At 36.7% G+C, this 21,322-nt stretch overlaps 2 protein-coding genes across 3 annotated transcripts; one reads left to right on the top strand and one right to left on the bottom strand.

The window, feature by feature from the left end:
- Nucleotides 1–287: 287 nt before the first annotated feature.
- LOC142547338 (protein GIGANTEA-like) lies at nucleotides 288–21,033 on the bottom strand. Of its 2 annotated transcripts, XM_075655591.1 has the most exons (16): nucleotides 20,865–21,033; nucleotides 20,303–20,358; nucleotides 20,080–20,170; nucleotides 18,335–18,406; nucleotides 18,108–18,162; nucleotides 17,858–18,000; nucleotides 17,330–17,592; nucleotides 14,699–14,754; nucleotides 7,069–7,306; nucleotides 6,845–6,995; nucleotides 4,619–4,825; nucleotides 3,008–4,537; nucleotides 1,920–1,988; nucleotides 1,519–1,737; nucleotides 1,305–1,397; nucleotides 288–970 (listed from the first exon to the last, which is right to left on the bottom strand). In XM_075655591.1, exons 3-16 carry the CDS (start codon nucleotides 20,164–20,166, stop codon nucleotides 677–679), a joined length of 3,477 nt encoding a protein of 1,158 aa, XP_075511706.1. In that variant the 5' UTR covers nucleotides 20,167–20,170; nucleotides 20,303–20,358; nucleotides 20,865–21,033; the 3' UTR covers nucleotides 288–676. The 2 variants fall into 2 exon arrangements, with proteins under 2 accessions (XP_075511706.1, XP_075511707.1); XM_075655592.1 differs by lacking the exons at nucleotides 17,330–17,592; nucleotides 17,858–18,000; nucleotides 18,108–18,162; ... (2 more) ...; nucleotides 20,303–20,358; nucleotides 20,865–21,033 and adding an exon at nucleotides 16,734–16,861.
- LOC142545067 (uncharacterized) lies at nucleotides 9,098–12,415 on the top strand. The gene is made up of 4 exons (XM_075652047.1): nucleotides 9,098–9,901; nucleotides 9,942–10,493; nucleotides 10,586–11,410; nucleotides 11,492–12,415. Exons 1-4 carry the CDS (start codon nucleotides 9,508–9,510, stop codon nucleotides 11,593–11,595), a joined length of 1,875 nt encoding a protein of 624 aa, XP_075508162.1. The 5' UTR covers nucleotides 9,098–9,507; the 3' UTR covers nucleotides 11,596–12,415.
- Nucleotides 21,034–21,322: the final 289 nt, after the last annotated feature.

The following is a 21,322-nucleotide window of genomic DNA, read 5'->3' as shown; positions in this document are numbered from 1 at the left end:
TTGCGACTTGTATTGATGATATTTATCCTTATTACATCTATTGCTAATTGCGTGTTATTGTATGTAACATACTAATCATATGATTTACTGTTGACAGACTTGCATTTCATGTATATGCTGGATCTATTTGCACTCGTTTTTCAATGTATATTTGTTGAATAAAGAAACGTGTGATTCATATTTTCAACTATACTTAGAAGAGGTCTTGGATATGGATGTACAATTTCCGCAAGTGTCGCACATTTATTGCACGACATTGTTTTCAATACATATGTAATTATAAGACGTATTGTGAACGGATAGCCATAAATAACCAAATGTAACAATGAAAATTTGCTCTGCTCCGTTTCATGTGGTCTAGGACCATACAAAAAGCAATTCGAAATCATGCTAACATTTGAATTATTACATAGTGCTGTTAGGGAATACTAACATCCATTAGGAGCGGAGTTATTGTTAATTAAAGAACTAGCAAACTTCAATAACTTTTTACATCCATCCTTTGGTGCAAAGGGTTATCAAACCGGAGAGTTCGGATTCCAGAGATGCTACGAACCTCTCTACATCTTTGAAACGAATTATGTAGCCTTTTGTGTATTTCGAGTGGCTGAATATAATATAATAGAATATAATAGAACAGGACGTATACAGAAAAACCACCACAATTTTGGAGAGTTCAGAATGTGACATTAAACCCGAGTTCTTTCGCAGCAGCACCGACAAAATTAATAGGAAACCCACTTGCGATCCGGCTATGTGCTTCCCATGTCAAACATTTCTCAATATCAGATAGCCAATCGGTGTCACCTATGTTTAGGTATTGATGACAATGGTCCTTGCGGATGCCATTAACATCCACTTGTTTAATACAAGAACCAGCATTTAGAATAGCACGAAGAACTGATGTGCTAAGAGCCCGAACGTGAGCACTAGGATGAGAAACACAGCGAACTGTAGCAGGGAGGCGACACTGCATTTCACAACCGATATTTAATATGATGTAATTTTCAAGAATCAGATGCAAGCGAAGAAGGCATTCTCTGAGTAGTGACTAACAGCAGAAGCACATGTGAGATTCAATTTCTATTATGTATGTATGCATGTGAGCGTGCATTAGGGGAGAAATTGCTGAACGGGCCTAGCCGCCTAGGCAGATTTCTATTTTTAAAAAATGACATCAGATTTGTTCAATGGACTCGTTTTTAGTTTTAAAAAAAAGGTTATAAAAAAAAATTTGAGCATGGTCCTTTTTAAACTGCATGGAATATTATCGCAAATTACATTTAGTTGGAGAATTTACATACCTTCAACAGGTTCAAAAGGCCATCCACTACCGAAGATCCTGATTCTCCCCATTCAAGCACCGGTTGAACTGCTCGGGCTGTAACTTCCAACAGCTGTTACATATTTTGAGTTGCAAACGAGTTAATACTTATTAAAACTCACAAGGATTCACTCGTTAAAAGCAAAACCCTGAAATTTTAAAAAAAAAATTCAAATAAGATCAGAAGATGTTACCTCCAGCTGTGGTAAAGTGAATGCTTCTCCATCAACAAGCATACCATCTGTCGCACGAAGAAGGACGTCTGATGCGCTAGCCAGAATTACCAATGATTCTGGGGCCTCATGGTTTCTCATTAGCTCAACAATCACTTTTAAAATTCTCTGATTAATTCTCCACATCATTTGGCCAAGGTCATCATCTTTTGCTATCCAAGGCTTCAATTCTCGCTCCGCCTGACAAAATAGCACATACAGTAAAGTGATTACACCAACCAAATGACAACATTTAGGACAAAAGTATAACTGACAGCTTAATGAAGTTTTTTGACGAGAAAGTAACTTGCAACTAAATATAGAAGTTCATGAATGGGAACAAGAATTTTAAAAGTAAAATTCAAGAATAACAGAATATTGACCTGAAGAACAACAGCCGCTGTAGCTTTAGCAGGGGATGCTAATACAACATTGCAGAGCGCATCAACGACCTGCATAATTTTGTTGAAAACATTAAGGTCCTTTAAAAGATTAGAGCCTTTCAAAGCATGCGGTTACCAAAGAATTTGTCAAATTCAGGAAAACAATGAAGAAAATCACATGTATATAAATCGAATGAGCACACATCACATGTTTACTAAATTTTAAGAGGACAACAAAATAAGATGTCAAGTAAAAATAAATATGATTTTTCTTCCTTTCTTAGTGCATAAGTTCCCAAATTTTTCGCACAGAAATTTTGCTGAAATTGAGGAAGAACGAAACATATATTGTTTTTATTATATTTAAAATATATATTTTTACTTTGAATGCTTAATTTTTGGCAGAATTTCTACAGGCACATAAAAAAGTTTGTTGGCAGGACAGTTTTATATCCGAATTCAAACAGGAGGTTTTAGCTCGCTAATTTTTCATAACAGATTTTTAGCCAGGAATTTAATAACAATAAGGGACTTCAGCCATTCATTTTCATAGGAAAGCTTTAGTTACAAATTTAAAAACTGGAGGGTTGTGGCTCAAAAACCTTTTGCAGGAGGGATTTAGCAACTTCAAAGTGACATTGGGAAACTTTTTTCAGCCCACCCTACATTTAACAATGCAAATGACTGTATCTAATCACTGGGTAAGAAATTGGAAAATCATCTAACCCAAAGATGTTAACAAAACGAGTTCTGTACACACTCATCTGTTTTGTCCCTGATCATTAAATTAAACAATGGATTTTTAGAAGAAAACTTGTTGTACGGACAACAAAATCGATCAAGCCTTTGTCCCCGCAATTTAATGATCCAGAAAACGTCACTACAGAATATTCACAATTTTTTTCGTAAAATATTCACAATTTAATTATGGCTGTAGGAAGATTCATTCTTGGATGTCCACCCACATTTTATGACCGCTGACTGTATAGAACAAATCCTATGCATGATGGCCATGATTCTAACATCTAGCATGCTACGAAGCATAAAAGATCATAAAGACACGTGAAAGAATGAATCTATCATATTACCTGTCTCCATCCTTGCTGTGCAGATGTGCTTACAGCACTTGGTTGGGTTTCTGGAGATACAATCAATTTGTGCAATAGCAATGAAACAACAGAAAAACATAATTCTTGTTTTTCTGTGAGGAGAGACCTAAGAAGAACTTTTGCGTTGCAATTAAATCCTATATGCCTGTCCACTGTCAAAAAGTTGGCCAAATCTGAGGCATCTACGGGGAAAGTTGCTACTCCTTTCCCCATAATACACCTTTCCACCTCAATGGAATCAGTTACCACACAATTGAGAGAAGTCTTTGAACAATTTTCACAAGGCAATGTAGATGGATGACCAGACTGTGAGGGGAAACAGAGGGCACATGTATTAGATTTATTTCCAGTTAAACATGAAGGTATTTCCTTTGACAATGGCGCATGCAGAAGGTGTGCTTCCAATGGCTCTGCTTTATCTATAATGGATGCAACAGCTTTGCTATGAATATCAATTAGATTGAAAAGTGAAGAAGCCCTGGTGTAAATTTCATTGTCCCACTTGCATCTCATCAAGATGGAAAGAGCTCTCGTGCAAGCCTTTGATCGTCTGAACACATCAGAAACATGTGCTGCGACCATAGCAGCAGCGACTATTTCAATTGAACTGTAACCCCATGATGCTCCAATCGAAGAAGGCTTCAAAGAAAATAGTGCCTCTAGGATTGCCAATAATCGGCAAGTATGATAAACTGCTGAGTCAGTACCACTCCGTAACTCACTAGAAGTGTCATTCACTTTTACAGGCTTGGGTACTCTACCATTATTTAGGGAATCCAAGTGATTACCAGCTTTCGAGATGAAGGTGAAGAGCTGAAGTTCACAGGATAATGCACAAATGGCGGCAATAACATAAGAATCAAATGCTGCAACAGGCCCTTGTTTCTTACCCTGTTTACTACCCAATTCTCTCTGGTTTCTACCGGCTCCTCGAAACTCCTCGCTTGCTTTTTCAGGAAAAGAATTCGGACCTTTAGGCTGCTTGCTACCATTGGACTGTGCTTCATGACTGACGCAGACTGTTAACACGACAAAAAGAAGGCGAGAAGACAGTTCTACTGATGCATATGAATCTAAGAACAGTGAGTGGACCATCGTCCGGAGTTCGGCCACAGCAAGGTTTTTGGACGCAGACCTGAAAACATATTGACTTTTTCTTATCTGTTCTCTAGAGTGCTCAGGAGGAAATGTCCTCCGAAGAATTGCTTCAACAGTAGCAACAAATATCTTCATCAGACAGGTTTCAGATGGACTTCCACGAGGAAGATACTCGAGGACTTTAAGAAGAGGAATGTATAGGTTCCATGATAATAGAGGGGGCTGCAATGGTGTCGCAACAATAATTTCAGGAAGATCAACCACAGAGGAACTCAGAGGAATCAAACCATAAGCAGCTTCCCATATTGTGCATATTCTCCATTCGACCTCTGGACCATGTGCGCAAAGCATGGATGCAATCCCTTGGGCGGTAGCTTCAATGGTAGCTTCTGCTGCAGGTATTTCCCTTTGCTGAAAACAAGTAGAAGATGCTAGTTAAAAGGAAGGAGTCATAGTAAGAAGAGTATTCCGAGACTGGTGCAGATGCCATACCTGCTTTCGATCCGATGAAATGTTACCACCTAAAGATTCGTGTTTTTCTGTACCATCAACTTGATTCAAGGGAGGAAAGAGTAAAGCTGGTTGAGAAAGTATACGAAAAAGCAAAGCAGCCGCAGCATCTGCAGAAATCCCGGCTCTCATAGACATTGCAATTCCTATTGCACGCAAGAAATGCAATTGCATCCAGTTTCTAGGAAGCTTCATCAATAAATGCAAACAATCAGGATTTCCAAAGGGAATTCGATGCATGCATCACGTAAAAGATAGAAATATAACTAATTAACTAAAAATGTTTTGTAGCCTTGTGCCTTGACTATATTTGAGGCACAGTATGCTCCGATATTAACATAGGAATTCAAAATACAAGTGACCAATAACCATGAGAATAGGTCTCTGTAGGAAATCTGCAAAGACAACTAAAGACTAAAACGGATCACACAAATAAATTCATAATAGCAGGTCAATGCAATGCAGTTACCAACATTATCACAATATATCATAATGCATCCACTTACAAGTATTTTAAAACTAAAATGATAAGAATGTGAACAACAGTATCCATGAAATATAGTTAAAAATAAGAGGGAAAGGAATTAAGGGGTAATCATTTTACTGCAAGGGAAAATGGAAAACTCACATGCTTTCAATCATATCACGACTTTCAATGCTCTAAATTGTTTCTAATAGAATTTTTTTATAGGAAACAAAATTATATTAATCAAAAGATTATACTTACAAAAAATGGACCAGAAGTCCACACATAATGAAGTCAAACCCTAAGTCAAATAAGCATAATATCATACTCCAATTCCTATACAAATCTGAGACCAACGATTTAAACTTCACACTCTTCGAACTCCAACTTCAAACCCTAAACTTAATCTTATCCCAGCAATCTTCAAGAGAGTCTTCTAAGTCGTCAAAACTCTTCCTTTTCCTCTCCAACCAAACGAACCGATATAAACAATGAACCACCACAACCCCAAAAATTTGACCCCTCCTCCCTCGATCCCGAAAATTGTTTCTAATAGCATTAATCAAAATGGACCACACTTCAGCAGAGGTCAAATAGAGTGAAAATGCCCTATTTGACTCCTTTGCTTTACAATAACAAACATTGTAAAGGTCCACTAAATATATCACCCTGAAAAATGAAATTCCATCCAGTGATCGAATGTTGCGTGAGGATGCATGGGATAGTTTCAAGAAAGGATGTAAGAGATGCAAGTCTATTGCACCTGCTAGCCTGAATGCCTTTCTGTTATACCCTTTATTAACCCACATTTCACATTTTTCACCACATCCCAAACAGGCAAGATCAAAACACCCATTAAAGAAGCCCTCAGCAACCTCACAAATCAATTACCAAGAAATATAAATTACAAGCAAGAGAGCTGATATGTTACTTTCCTTGTTCTTGAAGATAAACATCCACATAAGAGATGGGTAAATTTAATTCAAAGTTTACCAAATGAATCCAAGGACAGTGTAGATGAATTGACCTTACACCTTAAAAAATAGATGTATTAAATGACTCCACATAGATGTATTAAATGACTCCACATATTAAGAAAAGTGCAATCAATGAAAAACATTGCTTTTCTGGTCTTGCCACTACATGGAAACAAGGGCGCTGACGTCATGACTTGATAATTAAATCAAAAGTGTACAATAGACTATACACATCATAAAAAATATCTTCCATGAGACACGTGCCATGTTTTGGAAGCATCTCTAGGTAAAACAATGCACCAGCTGAAGCTAAATGAGACTTGATCAAGTGTTATAACATTTGATTTCAATCTAAATATGACGAAACTATTACTAAATAATAAGGCATTTGTGATACCTATAGCGGTGCTAGACATGTATTACCAGTTAAAGGTAAGGCAGTATAATTGATGTATTGACACTAAAAATAGATAACTGCATCGACCAAATATATGAGGAGATTTCATCATTTCGGAAAGGTCCATTTTTTTTAAGTCAAGCTGAAAATAAGAAATTTCCACAAAGAGTTGTACTGACACTGAGAGAAGTAGCAGCAGCAAAATGGGAAAACATAAGAAACTTTCAGAGTATTATGATATGCATGAGGACATCAAGCTCTCTGGAGATCAGTAACTTAAACGGTGTTGATTTCATTTCTTTCTTAAGAGTTTATTTTGTTTCTTTTACCATAATATATTTCATCATTTGCATGTGAATATAGCTTACCCTCATGCCTGAGGCATAATCTTCCGCTGCACGAAGAAGCTCCACTAATTGTACAGCAGCATCAAGCGCATCTGGAGCCCAGGATGGCGGAGCTTCAAGCAGACCAAGAAGCAGCCTCTGTGTGGCACTTGGAGTAGCGATTGCATAATATCTAAGACAGATGAAAAAAATCAACAAAATGATTGAAAATTTATAGCTTAGGAAAAACCATGTCAAAAATCTACCGATGAAATAGGCGTGCATAGGGCTCAAGAGCTGGTAGGCCAGCCACTAGATGCTCGTCCATAGGTGTTGTTGGAGGAGGAAGTAAGAGTGCAGGAACAGCTGCTGCTGTCAGGGTAGCAGTCTCGTAACGAGCTACTTCCTCGTCACATACACTAAGTATAACTCCAGCACCATTAGCAACAGCCCATCTTGGAGTTGATGGCATAAGCTGAGGATGCTTTCCAGATCCACGAGAAGCTGAGATATGATAGAAACTCAAACATTTGAGAGGAAAGAAAGCTCACCGAAAAAATTAACATCACATATCTTTGTTTCAGGAAAACTCTAGCAGTGAGCATAAGATTCCAGGTTAAGGGAAAAGTTTTAAGATTTGGTGGCAACGTCCCATCATTAACAATATTAATCAGTGTTGAAATCAGAAGATTTTCATAAAATTAGGACCTGCTGAAATGAAAATTGCCTTTAAATCAACAAAAAAAGACTAGTTACGATGATAAACCTATCCTCAAAACTCCAATCTTCTTTGGAGTTTTTAATTAATATTTATACAACTCAGATCAACAAGCTTTATCCATAATTATCACTTATGATCTCGTACTTCGACTAGATTAATTATATTTTGATAAAAAAGAATAATTTCGTAACAGTTTGGTTCTATTTAGTCGGATTATACTGATTGCAATGTCTCCACTATTCCGCTCAAACAGTGGGCATGATGCGGCAGTATTCAGAAAAATATTTCACTTCTTATTTTATGAAAGGAGATGGAAATTTAAATTAATTTTAGAATTATTATAAGGGCATGTCATTTATCCACATGCATAAAATATGAAACCATTTTGGAACAAAAAAATCAGTGTTGCAAAAATTACGATTAGTTTAATCTTTCTTCCAAAAGTTTGTTTCCTTTTAAAAAATAAAGGCACGTGCTGGAAGGCCACATTTGTTAGGTACATACTTCAACCTTCCAGCCGAGGACTAACCACAAAAGCCAAATCAATCTCAAAAAAAAGATGGAGAAGTTCCAACATGAACAAGAAGCATGAATAAGAATGTTTTTAGGCTATAAAAATTTCTTGAAACAACAAACTCAGGTTGCTCAATTAGATCAAGAACAATTGAACCTCTAATACATTGATAATTTATATTTCATTTTGTATTACTATGGTGCCCCTTTCATCACTCATTTTTATGCAATCTAATGCATCTAACCATGGGAAGCAAACAAAAACAAACAACATGAAGCACCAAATCATTGTGAAAAAGGGGTTTTTGGAAATCAAGTGGAAAGTAGTGTGTCTAAGCAATTTTTAAACATATTAGTCTGCAACTGTGGCGAATCACGATCAAGCGGAAAGAAGTGTGACTAAGTAGTTTTTGAACCTATTTAGTCTGCAGATGTAAAGTGGTGGCAATCAATGGTGAAAAAGTTTGTTGAATAGTCACGTGAGTTTGTTAATCGAGGGAACAGATGTTAGCACCTTTGCTAAGGCACATGTTTTGAAAAATTATCATAAGTTGAGACTTAATTCATAGTTGATAATTGCAAGAATTGCACTTAATTTTTATGAGAATCCATTTGAATTATGTTAGTTTCGGACAGAATTATACGTGATATTTGTTGTTTTCGTGTCGTGCAGGGGATGAACAACTATTCGATGATTGATGGCGATTAAAGGTGTTTTTGATGCTGAACTGTTGAAGGACTAGCACCGCAGCGCCAAGAAGCAGCACTGCAGTGCTAAAGCTTGACAGGAGGGAAAGAAATGCTGCATTGCTACAACTCAGCGCCGCAGCGCCAGAGTTGCCGAAGCTTTAGCGCCTAGGCGCTACACAACTAGCGCCGCATTAGATGCTGAACAGTTCAAGGACTAACGCTGCAGCGCTAAGGCTTGACAGAAGGGAAAGAAAAGCTGCAGCGCTACAACTCAGCGCCGCAGCGCTAGAGTTGCCGAAGCTTTAGCGCCTTAGTTGTCAAAGGCGCCGGCGCTAGGCGGAGCTTCAGCGCCTTAGTTGACAACCAGGCGACAGTGCATGGCTGGGCGAGCGCCTTTAGCGCCTTGAAACCGCCTTTCTCCAGGCGATGGGCGTTCCAGGCGAATCGCCTCTTTGCAGCAGCCTGTGCGCATCGCATAAGCAGGCTTCTCCTTTATTTTTTAATGAACCAAAGCCCAACTGAATAAGCCCATAAATAATTTCAGCCCATAAGTAATTTATTTTAAAAAAAATAGCCTAGTTTTGCATGTCGATACGTATTCTATTATCAACCCCTGCCGATTGAAGCTTCTGCGCACCATGCTCTGTCTGCCGATTGAAGATTGAAGCTTCCTGGACCTGTTATTCTCTGCCGATTGAAGGCTCCTGGACCAGTTATTCTCTGCACAGGCTTTTGTTTCAAGTAACTTGGAGTTGTTCTTGTCTGCAGCAGATATCTAATTATGGCTTCTCATCCTCAATCAGAAAACACACAACCAGATGGGGATAATAAGAGAGACCCCGGTTGGAAGCATTGTTATTTGAAAAATCCAAATGATACTAATAGTGTGACGTGTAGGTTTTGTGGCTTCACGTCCAATGGAGGAATTTTTCGAGCCAAACAACATATTGCTGGGAATTCAAAAAATGTCAGAAAATGCAAAGAGCGTCCTCAAAGTGTCCGTGATGAGCTGTTGAATTATATGAATGAAAAGAAGAAGCAAACATTGAGAGCTTGCGGTGGAATGAAGCAAGATTTTTGCTTTCTTGATATCGATGAAGATGAAGACGATGAAGAAGATGTACAACCAAGCAAAAAGAGAAGTTTGACTTCCATACACGAGACTGGAAGTGGAAGTGGAAAGTGGCAGTGGCAGTGGCAGTGGCAGTGTTAAAGGGCCGTCTGGGCCGATGGATCTCTTAATCACGAAGAAGAAAACCAAAAGGGGGAAATTGAGGCAAACAAACATAAACGATGCTTGTGATAAAGAGCTTAGAGATCGAACAGTTCAAAAGATAGCTCGTTTCATGTATCAAGCTGCGATTTCTTTCAATGCTGCCCATTTAGATAGCTTCAAGGAAATGATTGAAGCCATAGGTCAGTACGGGCCGAATTTGAAACCACCAAGTTATCATGAATTGAGGGTACCACTTTTACAGAAAGAAATTGCCTACACAAATGAGTTGTTGAAAGAAAACAGAGATGAATGTGAGAAATATGGTTGCTCGATTATGTCTAATGGGTGGATTGATAGAAAGCATAGAACATTGATCAACTTTTTGGTAAATTCACCCAAAGGAATAATGTTCTTGGAATCTGTGGATGCATCCGCCCATGTCAAGACTGGAACCATGTTATATGAGTTGCTTGATAGATTTGTAGAGCGTGTGGGAGAGAAAAATGTCGTGCAAGTGATTACAGACAATGGCAGCAATTATGTTTTAGCTGGTAAGTGAAGTATTGAAATTTTATTTCCTTGGATATTATATTACATATAACATAATTTGATTCTTTTTTGTTTTGTACTCTTTTTTTTGTAGGTAAACTTCTACAAGCAAAAAGATCGAATTTGTTTTGGACTCCATGTGTTGTTCATTGTATTGATTTGATGCTAGAGGATATTGGCAAAATTGAGGTGGTTCGGAAGACTATTTCTAGAGCAATTGCTCTTGTTGGTTACATTTACAATCATGGAGGTGTTTTGCACATGATGAGAGAATTTACTAGAAACAAAGAGCTGCCAAGACATGGAGTCACCCGTTTTGCTACTACATTTCTCACTTTGCAAAGCCTCCACAAACGACAAAAAGCTTTGAAGAGAATGTTCATATCAACACAGTGGATAGAAAGTAAATGGTCAAATGATATAAAGGGTAATAAGGCAAATAAAACTGTTTTCAAGCCTTCATTTTGGAATAATGTGACATACACCCTTAAAGTGATGTGTCCTCTAGTGATGGTTCTTCGCATTGCCGACAATGAAACAAGGCCAGCGATGGGTTATATCTATGAAGCTATGGACAGAGCAAAAGAAACAATTCTCAAGTCCTTTGATAACAACAGAGATAAATGTAAAAAAGTGTTAGAATTTATTGATGCTAGATGGGATAATCAGCTTCATCATCCTTCGCACGCGGCAGGATACTACTTAAACCTATATTTTTACTATCACAATCCGAAAGTTGAGACGGATGCAGAAGTCACAAATGGGTTGTTTGCATGCATACAAAGATTGATTCCAAGCCATGACGTGAGGGATAAGATTATTATGGAGGAGTTGCTGGTATATAAGAACTCGGAGTCATTGTTCGGCAACGAATTTGCCATTAGAGCAAGGAATAATAAAGACCAACCAATGGCACCTGGTATGTGTTTTTTTTGCAAGAAGTTAAATAGTTAAATACTTAAATATCAAATGAAAATGATGAGATACATTTTTTTCTCAGCGGATTGGTGGAAAATGTTTGGCAATGGTACTCCAAATTTGAAAGAATTTGCTATCAAAGTTCTTAGCCTCACATGTAGTGCTTCGGGTTGTGAAAGGAATTAGAGCATATTTGAGCATGTGAGTAAATACTATTACGGTATTACATGACTTCTTTCACTTTTCTTTTCAATTTATAGTTTATGATGGTTTCGTGTCACAGATACATTCAAAGAAAAGGAATAGACTCGATCACAAGAAACTAAGAGATTTGGTATATGTGAAGTACAATCAAACACTCAAGGCTCGTGCGGCTAAGAAGGATAAACGAGATCCTATAGTTTTGAGGAATATTGATGATTGTAATAATGAGTGGTTGATTGGAATGATGGAAGCTGGAGAGGAACCTGTTTTTGATGATGATGATGATACTTTGACATGGAACGTTGTAGCAGAGGCTGCTGGAGCAGAAGAAGAAACCAGACATACTAGACAACAACGGACCTCGAACCCTATTTATAGGGGAGCTTCAACTTCTAGAGGCAAAGGTAGGGGAGGACGAAGAGGTCGGATGACAAGCCAAACTACTCATGCTCTACAATCACCAATGGATGTAGATGAAGAATCTACTGACGAGGGAGAGTTTGATGATGATGTGTTGAAAGATGATTATTCAGACATTGATGAAAATGTGGAGGATGGTGATGTGGATGAAATGATTGAATTAGAAAGTGATTGATCTGAGTCTAGATTGTTTTGGAAAAATTAAATTGTCTAGCATAAGAATTAAGATTTGAATGTGTTGATTTATCGACAATATTGAGATATTTTTGTTTTTTGTTACTTGAAGCTTTATATATTTAGGTTTTCATATAGTTCATTATTATTAATAGTTGATTTTTAGTAGAACATAAATATATAATACATTCACTCTATATTATCGCCTCGTGGCTAGGTGATCGTCTTTTGTCGCCTAGGCGTTCGGGCGCTAGGCAGTGGCTCGTCGCCTTGACGTCACCTAGCGCCTTGACAAATATGGCGCCTAGGCGCTACACAACTAGTGCCGCAGCGCTACATCTGGACTTTACGGGCGCCTAGGCGCTGCTTGACAAGCGCCGCGACGCTAACACGTGCGAGAAAAGATAATTGGGCTTTATTTTACGAGCTCGGGAGAAGGATAAAAGGAAGAATAAGGTTTTCGAGAAGGAGACAGCCATTTGTGGAGAGAAAAAGACGTGAGAGACAACGAGTACACGTTGAAGAAGGATTTGGAATGCAAGGATTAATCTCAACGACGAAGAACGACGATTCTGGGGACAAAGACGCTACTTCGGATTTGTTATTTAGTCTTCCGCCTTTTAAATTCTTGTATTGAGATGTCTAAATCTTCAAACATGCTATGTTTTAGTTTAGATTCCGTTATGAACTAACTTTCAATTTTAGAGGATGATGTATCTTCGTTGACACGATGATTTTGACTCTGGTGATTATATGATTGAATACATGTTAGTTTAACTGTGTTTTCTAGTTCATTATCGATTTCAATTTGTTGGCCATAAATTGATTGTTATCTTATTAATTCTACAACTCGGGAGATGGACTAGAATTATAGATCATTGGAGACACATCGTTAAATATTTATAATGTTCGGAAGACGAATAACTTTAGCGTGTCTTAGGTAAGATCATCGTTTGAATCTATAATTTGAACTTATATTTTTATTAGGAATTTTTGTATCGAAATTTGAATGATACACTCTATTTGTCACTTGGAAAAAGGAGAATAAAATAATTAAATGTTTTTTGCTATTAAATGAATGGAATTCATGAATATAAATTCAACCAGTAATAGTTATCGTGAAAATTAAGTGAAATCATTCATCTAGATATTTTCTCTCATTGATATTTGCTCCATTCAGTGATTCGATTAATATTTATTTTCAATTAATTCGTTTTCAGTAAACTAAACCTCCTATTGATTCTTCTAGATAAAGTCAGTAAATATTTTAATTACAAGCAGTGATAAAATTTTATATATACACTCCTCGTGGGAACGATATTTTACTCTCTTATATTAAAACTTGACAACCGTGCGTTATCGAGCAGAAAATATGCAACAATAGTATTTGTCCAAATTTCAAACACAACATTATTTACTTCAATTTAAGGGGAGAACTCGGAAAATATATATTTCATTATAAGAATAAGTATTTTAACCAAATCAAAAAAATCTGTATTTTTTACATCCACACATGAAACACTTGCCCAAAATTTACCATTGTCCACCTATTTTTGCCCATAGTCCCATCTCATCAATCAAGTATTAGTTCAAAAATAGTCTATTCGATATATAAATTTTTCTTCTACATTACAGTTTGTGGAATGATAAAATTTAATTCTCAAATGACTTTAATCATTCTTCCCAATTTCATACCAACAATTTGTTTTGGTTCCGCTATCCTTTTCTTTAAGTCTGCTTTCTATGTCACTTCCCACATTCTCGTGGATGCCTCCAACGATTGATGTTGAATGTGCTCAAAGCATTTTAGATATCAGATCCTAATTTATTTCTAGAGGCATTATGCGGCTGCATTTAACTACTGTAAGAAAATAAATCTCTTCAATTTGAGATGTAATTTAGATAAGCTTAATTAAGATAATAATAAACATTGAATATTTATGGATATCACAGTCAATATTCAAGGGAATTAAATTATCAAGACTTGGGAACAGAATACTCTAATTTTGGAACATAAACAAAACTACCAATAAAACTATATTTCAATGCGAATGACACTAAATCAAATGCACATTAAGCTCATGGATGCACAGAATAATCTTGATGCCAAGAATATGCAAGGTTCTAAAATTCGCTGGCGCTCGACTCCAAACCCCTTGCGCTTAGGAAGCCGCTAAGTGGATTCCATGATATCAACATAATAAGATGAAGTTTGGTGTATTAGGACAAGCCAATAAATCACATTTCTTGTTGGACTTTGATTTAGGACCTATAAAAAATTATTTCTCATTTTTTGGGGCTTTTAATTTAAATTAAAAGACCAAAAAACTTTTTAAAAAGCCCAAAAAAGGGTGATTTCTTGGGCGCTTTGCCGCCTAGGCCGAATTTTAGAACAATGGGAATATGTGATCAATTTATCATGTATGTTTTCTGGAGCTCAACACATTCGTGCCAATAATATGTATAATGCTGAATAGATAAGTTAACTGACCTGTAGAAGGTGGTTTCAGTTCTCCAGCTGCATATTTTCCCATGACTCCTCCACACCTGCACACATGCCAAGAAGAGGAGGCTTAGATGCCAACTGTTTAACTCGGAATTTGTATACAAGAACTGGCCAGTAGATATGGCATTGCTCCAAAACTTTGTGCCGCTGTATAAACACTGTGACATTGGCAAATGCTATATATCTATTACTGAACCAAAACACTGCAAATGTTGATAGGAAAGTCGAGAAACCTCGTCAGTGTTAAAACCAAAAACTTCGGTAAGCTGGGACTGAACAAATTACTAACAACACAAACGACCTTAATGTTATAAATATATTCTTGTTGTAGATTGATTATTCTATTTGCTTACAGTTTGAGAGTCTGTAAATATTTGTATGTCGTAAATTTTTCCCCTAGTAAAAAGGTGATTGAATTCAATAAAAATTGCCCTTGACTAATTTTCTTCATGAATTTTTTTACTCATCTCTTTTTTCTCTTATGATTTACAACACAAGTTATAAATATTAATAACGTTTGTATTTTTTTGCAGTTTCTACAAATCCTCATGCGGCAGACAGACTTTGTTGGATACATACAATTTCTTGCATTATCCCAGAATGTCCTATTTGAAATCATGCTTCAAACTCTTAACTTCAAAACTTATATCAGAATTTTAAAATTAACTTATGGAGTGCCACAAACCCAAGCATTGACATCAGTCTGACCCAAAATTCTAGTATCCAGTATACCTTTGTTTTGGTCATGGATTGGGGCTCAGACCTGCCCACAGACCTGTTCTGTTAGCATGTCACATGGTTGGAGTACACATGGACCTGTGTAGTACATGCGCATGTCCGCGCGCTAGGCAGTGAACCTAGAGAGTCGCACAGACTATAACAAAAAGTTGCTATGGATCTGAGGTAGCATTTGAGAGTTGTATGTCTTGTAGCACGTGAAGGAAACGTCTAGTGAGCGTCAAGCACGGATCTAACCACAGACCGGCAACGGGTCTGTGGAAGTGTCTATAGACGTTTTTCAAAAACTTTTTAAGAAGCTACATGTCGATAGATGCGTTATATAGACCAGTCTATGTCAGCCATTATTCATCACTTTTCATCATACAATCACAACGAAAAAGTAACAAAAATTCAAAGACAACCTCTGACATTTTGTCTATAAGATATAAGCTTCGAAACTTCTCACACCACCGATCCACATACAAATTATGACATGAGTTTTCCTTAATTCCTTGACTTCCATATGGAAGCTAACTTATTTATGGCTTCATCATAAGCCCTTGGTTATAGCTGTGCAACTTCCTAAAAACCATTTTACACAAGATTTACAGAAGAAACAAGTGTTATATTATTGAGTTATGGTTTCGTTATTTACGATTTTAATTGTTTCTTGAGTTTCCGTGAGACTTTAAAGCACAACTTAAGTATGTTTTCTGCAGTATGACTAGATATGATAAATAGTTAGGTTGACATCACTTCTCAAGTTCTTAAAAGAGAACAAATCTTGCCCTGCTTTGAAAAATGACCTCTACTTAAGCTTGAGCTTGTGAATGTTGTTGGTAGTTGATTGGTGTTGGTTGTTTAGAGTGAGCTGTGATCCCTTGCACCATACCAATCATTCTAGAAGTTCATTTGATACAATGTATATTACAATAGCGTAACATACAATAGTTGTATTGGATATTATACGCCTACATAAAATTACGTGCTTATGTGAGGAAAGCAGGTAGGCCGAGGGCAATGGAAACCGTGTAAAACAAAGCTGTGACCTATGCAAAAAAAGGGAGGGAACTCACGACATTAAGTTTTTATGTGAACTCATCGGTTGCACTTTATTGCATTAATCGTTGCATAAAATCAAAATACGTTTTGTTAAGAACACACCTTTTTTTATATCATTACACAGTAGCATTTTACACTTGCATTAATCCTTATTTAACCTTATATGTATTCTTTTGGATCAAGGAGTAATTGTTTCATACTATCTGTGTGCTCACCCTTCAGAGTAATTGTTACTTACTTTGTGTGTGGATTATAGCAGGTGAGTCGAGGATCCTGCACATAGGGGGAGGAACCTCTGATGGTAGGCGTGTGTGTCATTTTGCAGTCTTGGATCTTCTTTCATTCCATGTGATCTATGTCTTTGGAACATGATACTAATAACCAACGAGATACATCTCAAAATTGTATCAATGCACCTAAAAACATTTCCTAGCCTATTAGAACATTTCTAGCCTATTAGCAGAGTCATTCTTTCAAACATAAACAGCTGACCTAATCTTAGATACTGACTTGGGCGCGCACTGGATGCATTGCATTTTGGTCAGACAAGAACTCTGCAGCAGATATCAGAAGATGCAAGTGGTATGCTTCTTTATTGTGAAGTGTTGGTAATTGCATGGACTTAAAAATTATGCTATTGGCTGCAAAGACTAGTCACGTGGGTCCACAGTTAATAAATTTAAAATCCATAAACCTTGTGGTTCAAAACATAAAATGGAAATTAACACCCTAATATATAAAAATGAAAATATGTTAGCAACTTTTTGTGTACATTGATTCCGGATGCTATAGTCTAATGTCAAATCATGATAGTATAGAGTTTCACCCACTTACCAGCGAAAATAATCACTTCTAATGCCAAGGGGGGCTGCAAGCAATATATCTATTATCCAGGGAGATAATGGTCTCAGTGGTTTTCTCTCCGGATGTATGGGAGGCAGAGAATGTTCTCTTTTACTAGCTGAAGCATCGTTCCCACCGCTACTTCTATCTGCTTCATTTTCCTGACGTTCAAGCTTGAAAATGGGTCTGTTGTAGTGAGTCAAAATTCTTAATATCTCCCCACATGCTAGAGCCCACTGCTCGGAATAATCATTCTGTAATTAAAGAATTGATCAATTCAGTCAAGTGTCTTTTTGACAAATCAAATGCTCTTGTTTTTTTTTTTTTTGGATAGGAAACAAACAATCAAATGCTCTTGTTGACAAAACAAGTGTCAAATTTTTTTTTTTTTGAAACAAAAACAAGTGTCGAACTGACAAAATCAAAGAGGTGAAGCATGCCCCAAAGGCACTAGCCCCAAGTACAATATACATGAGGAAAGTCAAAACAAGCTTTAGATAGAGATAAGAGTCTGAATACCTCACTGCTGGGATAAAATAGGGAAATGAAGGAGGCAAACGGGGGACCGGTTCGATCATATTCCAGAGCACTATCAAGAACACATGAAATAATGGGAAGAATAACAGTATGACCATGCTCTGGATGATGAAGAACGAATGTGGCTGGAAAACAAACACAGAAGTTATCATGCAACACAATCTAGCCTGGAAGAAGTATACATCGAGACAATCACAGCCACAATTAATTGTACTACTAGAAATAAAAGTACCCAAAACGTCGTCAAAGAGTCTATTCTCCTTGGATGGATAATGGCTACGGATAAGCTGCAAAACCAGCATATGTTACATGTTAGAAATATGTGTATCAATATATGCATTTTTGACAGTTCACTAAACACCAAGGCAACGGTTCTAAGTGCCGGAGAAACAACTTTCCTTGCACAATTGATCCATTGGAAACAAAATCGTACTCGTAGTTATAGGGGAAAGAAAATACCTCTTCTATATCATCAGGAAATTGTTCTGATGCGAACTGGCCAAAGTACTCAACATATGCAGTAGTTTGAGCCTGCAATAAGTACAAATGGTGTTCAGTGATAACGAGATTTGCAATAGGCTAGCATGCATTATTTAAAGCCAAGAACATGGAAAAGAGATGTGAGAATAACTGAATGTACTATGAACTGCTTGATCACGAAAACAGCACACTATTCCACATTTCCACTGACAGTAATAGGTGTACACGATGCAATCTCACTCAAACTATTTGAGTATTTCTATCAAGCCCCATTCTTTAGCCTAACAAAATTCTTCTCCATGAATTTCTCTGTATTTTTAAAACTCCTCTAATTTTTTATCATTCCATCGACTATCACTTCTTAATCATTAAAAGGCACACATGAGATGGAAGGTTAAAACACATTCCTGACAGAAATAACTGACAGCAAAGTTTTTCCATACTTGACTCTCTTAAATATTTTTGCAGGAGACAACTATTGTTCAAAAAAATGAAGCTGATAATGTTTTATTTCTTTTGCTGACTCTCCTTAGCTAATTCTGCAGCCACTCAGGTTTGATAGTGCCGCGGCGATGCAAAGCTTAATCACTTATAAAGATGCAACCCTTTATTGACTGAAATGCTTAAAATTATAAGAAAATAATAATCTAAAGTCCAACCATATTTATTAATTTACTTCAAGACTAACTAAATGAGCATCACATTACTCTAGAATCTAAAATAAATTTGCACCGAGACAGGGCAATAGGAAGCCTAAACTTTTCAGTCGACAGTAGCGAAAAGGCACTTTGTCCACATGACCTCAAAAAGTTTTCACCTCACATCTCAGTCTCCACTTGCCTAAGAGGTAACTGGTAGATCTTTCTCCACACCCTGGCAGTTGGCTGCCATATACACAGATAAAGTCTAAAAACATGAACATCCTGGTGACAAAAACCCTGGTAAAAACTCAAAAAGGAAATAGGTTGAACACACAATTGTAGAGATGCAGTCCCGGCTACATCATTGTGCTTCCTGCAGTGTCTCCAAGTGCTTGGAAAAAGATATTTTGAAAGTCGGAAGGAGACAGACAGAAGATTAGAAATTTAAAGAGATTGGTTGTTTCTGTATGATTGTTTTATTATATCAATATTTTCTTTTATCCTCCCAGAATGTAGTACACACCTCATTCCCCCAGTATAACACTGTCTGTGTATGTTTTATTAACTCAATTCTTAACCATGCTGTCAGATTTACATCAACACATATGGAGGGCACTGTGAGGAGCCATGGGGAAGAAACACAAATTTCCATCAGGATACAGAAAGAAGATGTATGTAAATTGAAAAAGCTTCTGTATCTATTTCCTTGTAACAGAAGTTTTTCACTCAATCTCTTCAAATTATTAACTAAGGTTCTTTTAGAGGAATGCAACAACATAAGACAACACAAGCAACCAAATCAAATGTCCACTTAAGAAAAAAAATCACAGAAGGCCCACATGACATTATTACTAAATGACATAGAAGCAAAACTTTCTGTCTCCCCACCATTCTCTGGAATTTGTAGATAACCTAAATCACAAATCTGTATATCTGACAGAAAATTAAGAAATCAATTATGTTGCACACATCCAGTAGATCTATAAATGTCGCCTGCTATCTGAAGGCAACAGTGAGTTATGGAGAAGAATGCCTGTATTTGAACACAACAATCACAATATATCATCAACAGGGAAATCACACCTTTCGTTGTTCTGCATCTTGTGGTGGAGGCCAGAACAATGAGGAAAACTGCAGGCCATCGATCCACCTCTCACTTGAAGTTGCCATAAGCCTTTACATGCAAACAAGATGGACGCACTCAGAAAAGTCATCACCCCCCATAATCTACATCTACCAATCCAGTATTAGAAGACAATAATTAAGCATTTCCTCATATCCAAATACAATGGCTACAACATCTAACGCTAATATATCGCCTGTATACTTCAAGATAAAATCAACCAAGATATTGCAACAGCCCTGCAAATATAACAGAAAATATCAGTCTTCATTCCATGAATCGATATAAACACTTACTTGTATAGCTCCACGTATCACATATCTAATACAAGGCACAAATGACAAGAAGTCACGATATTAAATCTATCATTCCCAAAAATATATTTATTCAACAGTTAAAAAAGAAAAAAAAACATGTTCAGCCAACCAAAAAAAAAAGGGCACAAAATACATAGCAAATCAACTCGCCTTCCAGTATATACCAGATTTAATTAAACAAAATAAAAACACAATCAGACCATAAATATCACCAACCTTTACATCAATTCCTCAAGAAGTAAATTACGAAAAAACTAAACTCGGACTTTTCTCAGGCAGCGAAATAGAAAAGTTCCATAATCTTCCAAATTATCGACAAATACATAAACTTCAAAACAGCCATCACCCTTCTCCATCCGTCAAATCTCACCAAACAGTCACTGATGATAATTAAACATGCGAACAATTAAAGCACAGCAAATCCGTACCTTGTATCAGCTTCAACGGAGAGTTTAACTGTAGTTAATCAATCAATTGTCAGAGTAATAACAAAAACAAAAAAAAGTTTTTAAAATCGAAAAAATGAAGATTTTTCTGGGAGGATAGTAGATTTGGGTGGAGAGGAGGAGATCTTTAGCTGTATTCTCTCAAACGCATACGTGGATATGATATTTTCCTCTTGCCTAACGAGGCCATGTGGCATCATCATCATATCATCATCATCATCACCACCCATGCCCATCGTTCACATGACCTTTTTTCCTTTTAATAAATTATCAAATAAGAAATCAAAGTTCAAATTCTTTTAATTAACAGTCACGGACCATGTTTATTTTAACAAATAGATATTTATTTTTTAAAATTAATGTGTAACAAATATTATTTTTCACAGTTCCCATTTTATTTTATGTATATACTTATACATAACGTAGTCTCGTGTTATTTT

Source organism: Primulina tabacum, chromosome 5 (assembly GCF_025594145.1).
Source record: "Primulina tabacum isolate GXHZ01 chromosome 5, ASM2559414v2, whole genome shotgun sequence".
NCBI classification, from domain to species: domain Eukaryota; kingdom Viridiplantae; phylum Streptophyta; class Magnoliopsida; order Lamiales; family Gesneriaceae; genus Primulina; species Primulina tabacum.
Note: the sequence above shows the minus strand (reverse complement) of the source record. Positions and strands in the feature narration are given on the sequence as shown.

Bases quoted from the DNA above. Each gene is read 5' to 3' on its own strand.
- LOC142545067 (XM_075652047.1), top strand. From the start codon at position 9,508: ATGGCTTCTCATCCTCAATCAGAAAACACACAACCAGATGGGGATAAT. The intron at 9,902-9,941 runs GTGGAAAGTGGC...GCAGTGTTAAAG, and splicing joins ACACGAGACTGGAAGTGGAA to GGCCGTCTGGGCCGATGGAT. The intron at 11,411-11,491 runs GTATGTGTTTTT...TTTTTTTCTCAG, and splicing joins AGACCAACCAATGGCACCTG to CGGATTGGTGGAAAATGTTT.
- LOC142547338 (XM_075655591.1), bottom strand. From the start codon at position 20,166: ATGGCAACTTCAAGTGAGAGGTGGATCGATGGCCTGCAGTTTTCCTCA. The intron at 6,996-7,068 runs GTAGATTTTTGA...CATCTGTCTTAG, and splicing joins TATGCACGCCTATTTCATCG to ATATTATGCAATCGCTACTC. The intron at 1,989-3,007 runs GTAATATGATAG...AAAATTATGCAG, and splicing joins CACAGCAAGGATGGAGACAG to GTCGTTGATGCGCTCTGCAA.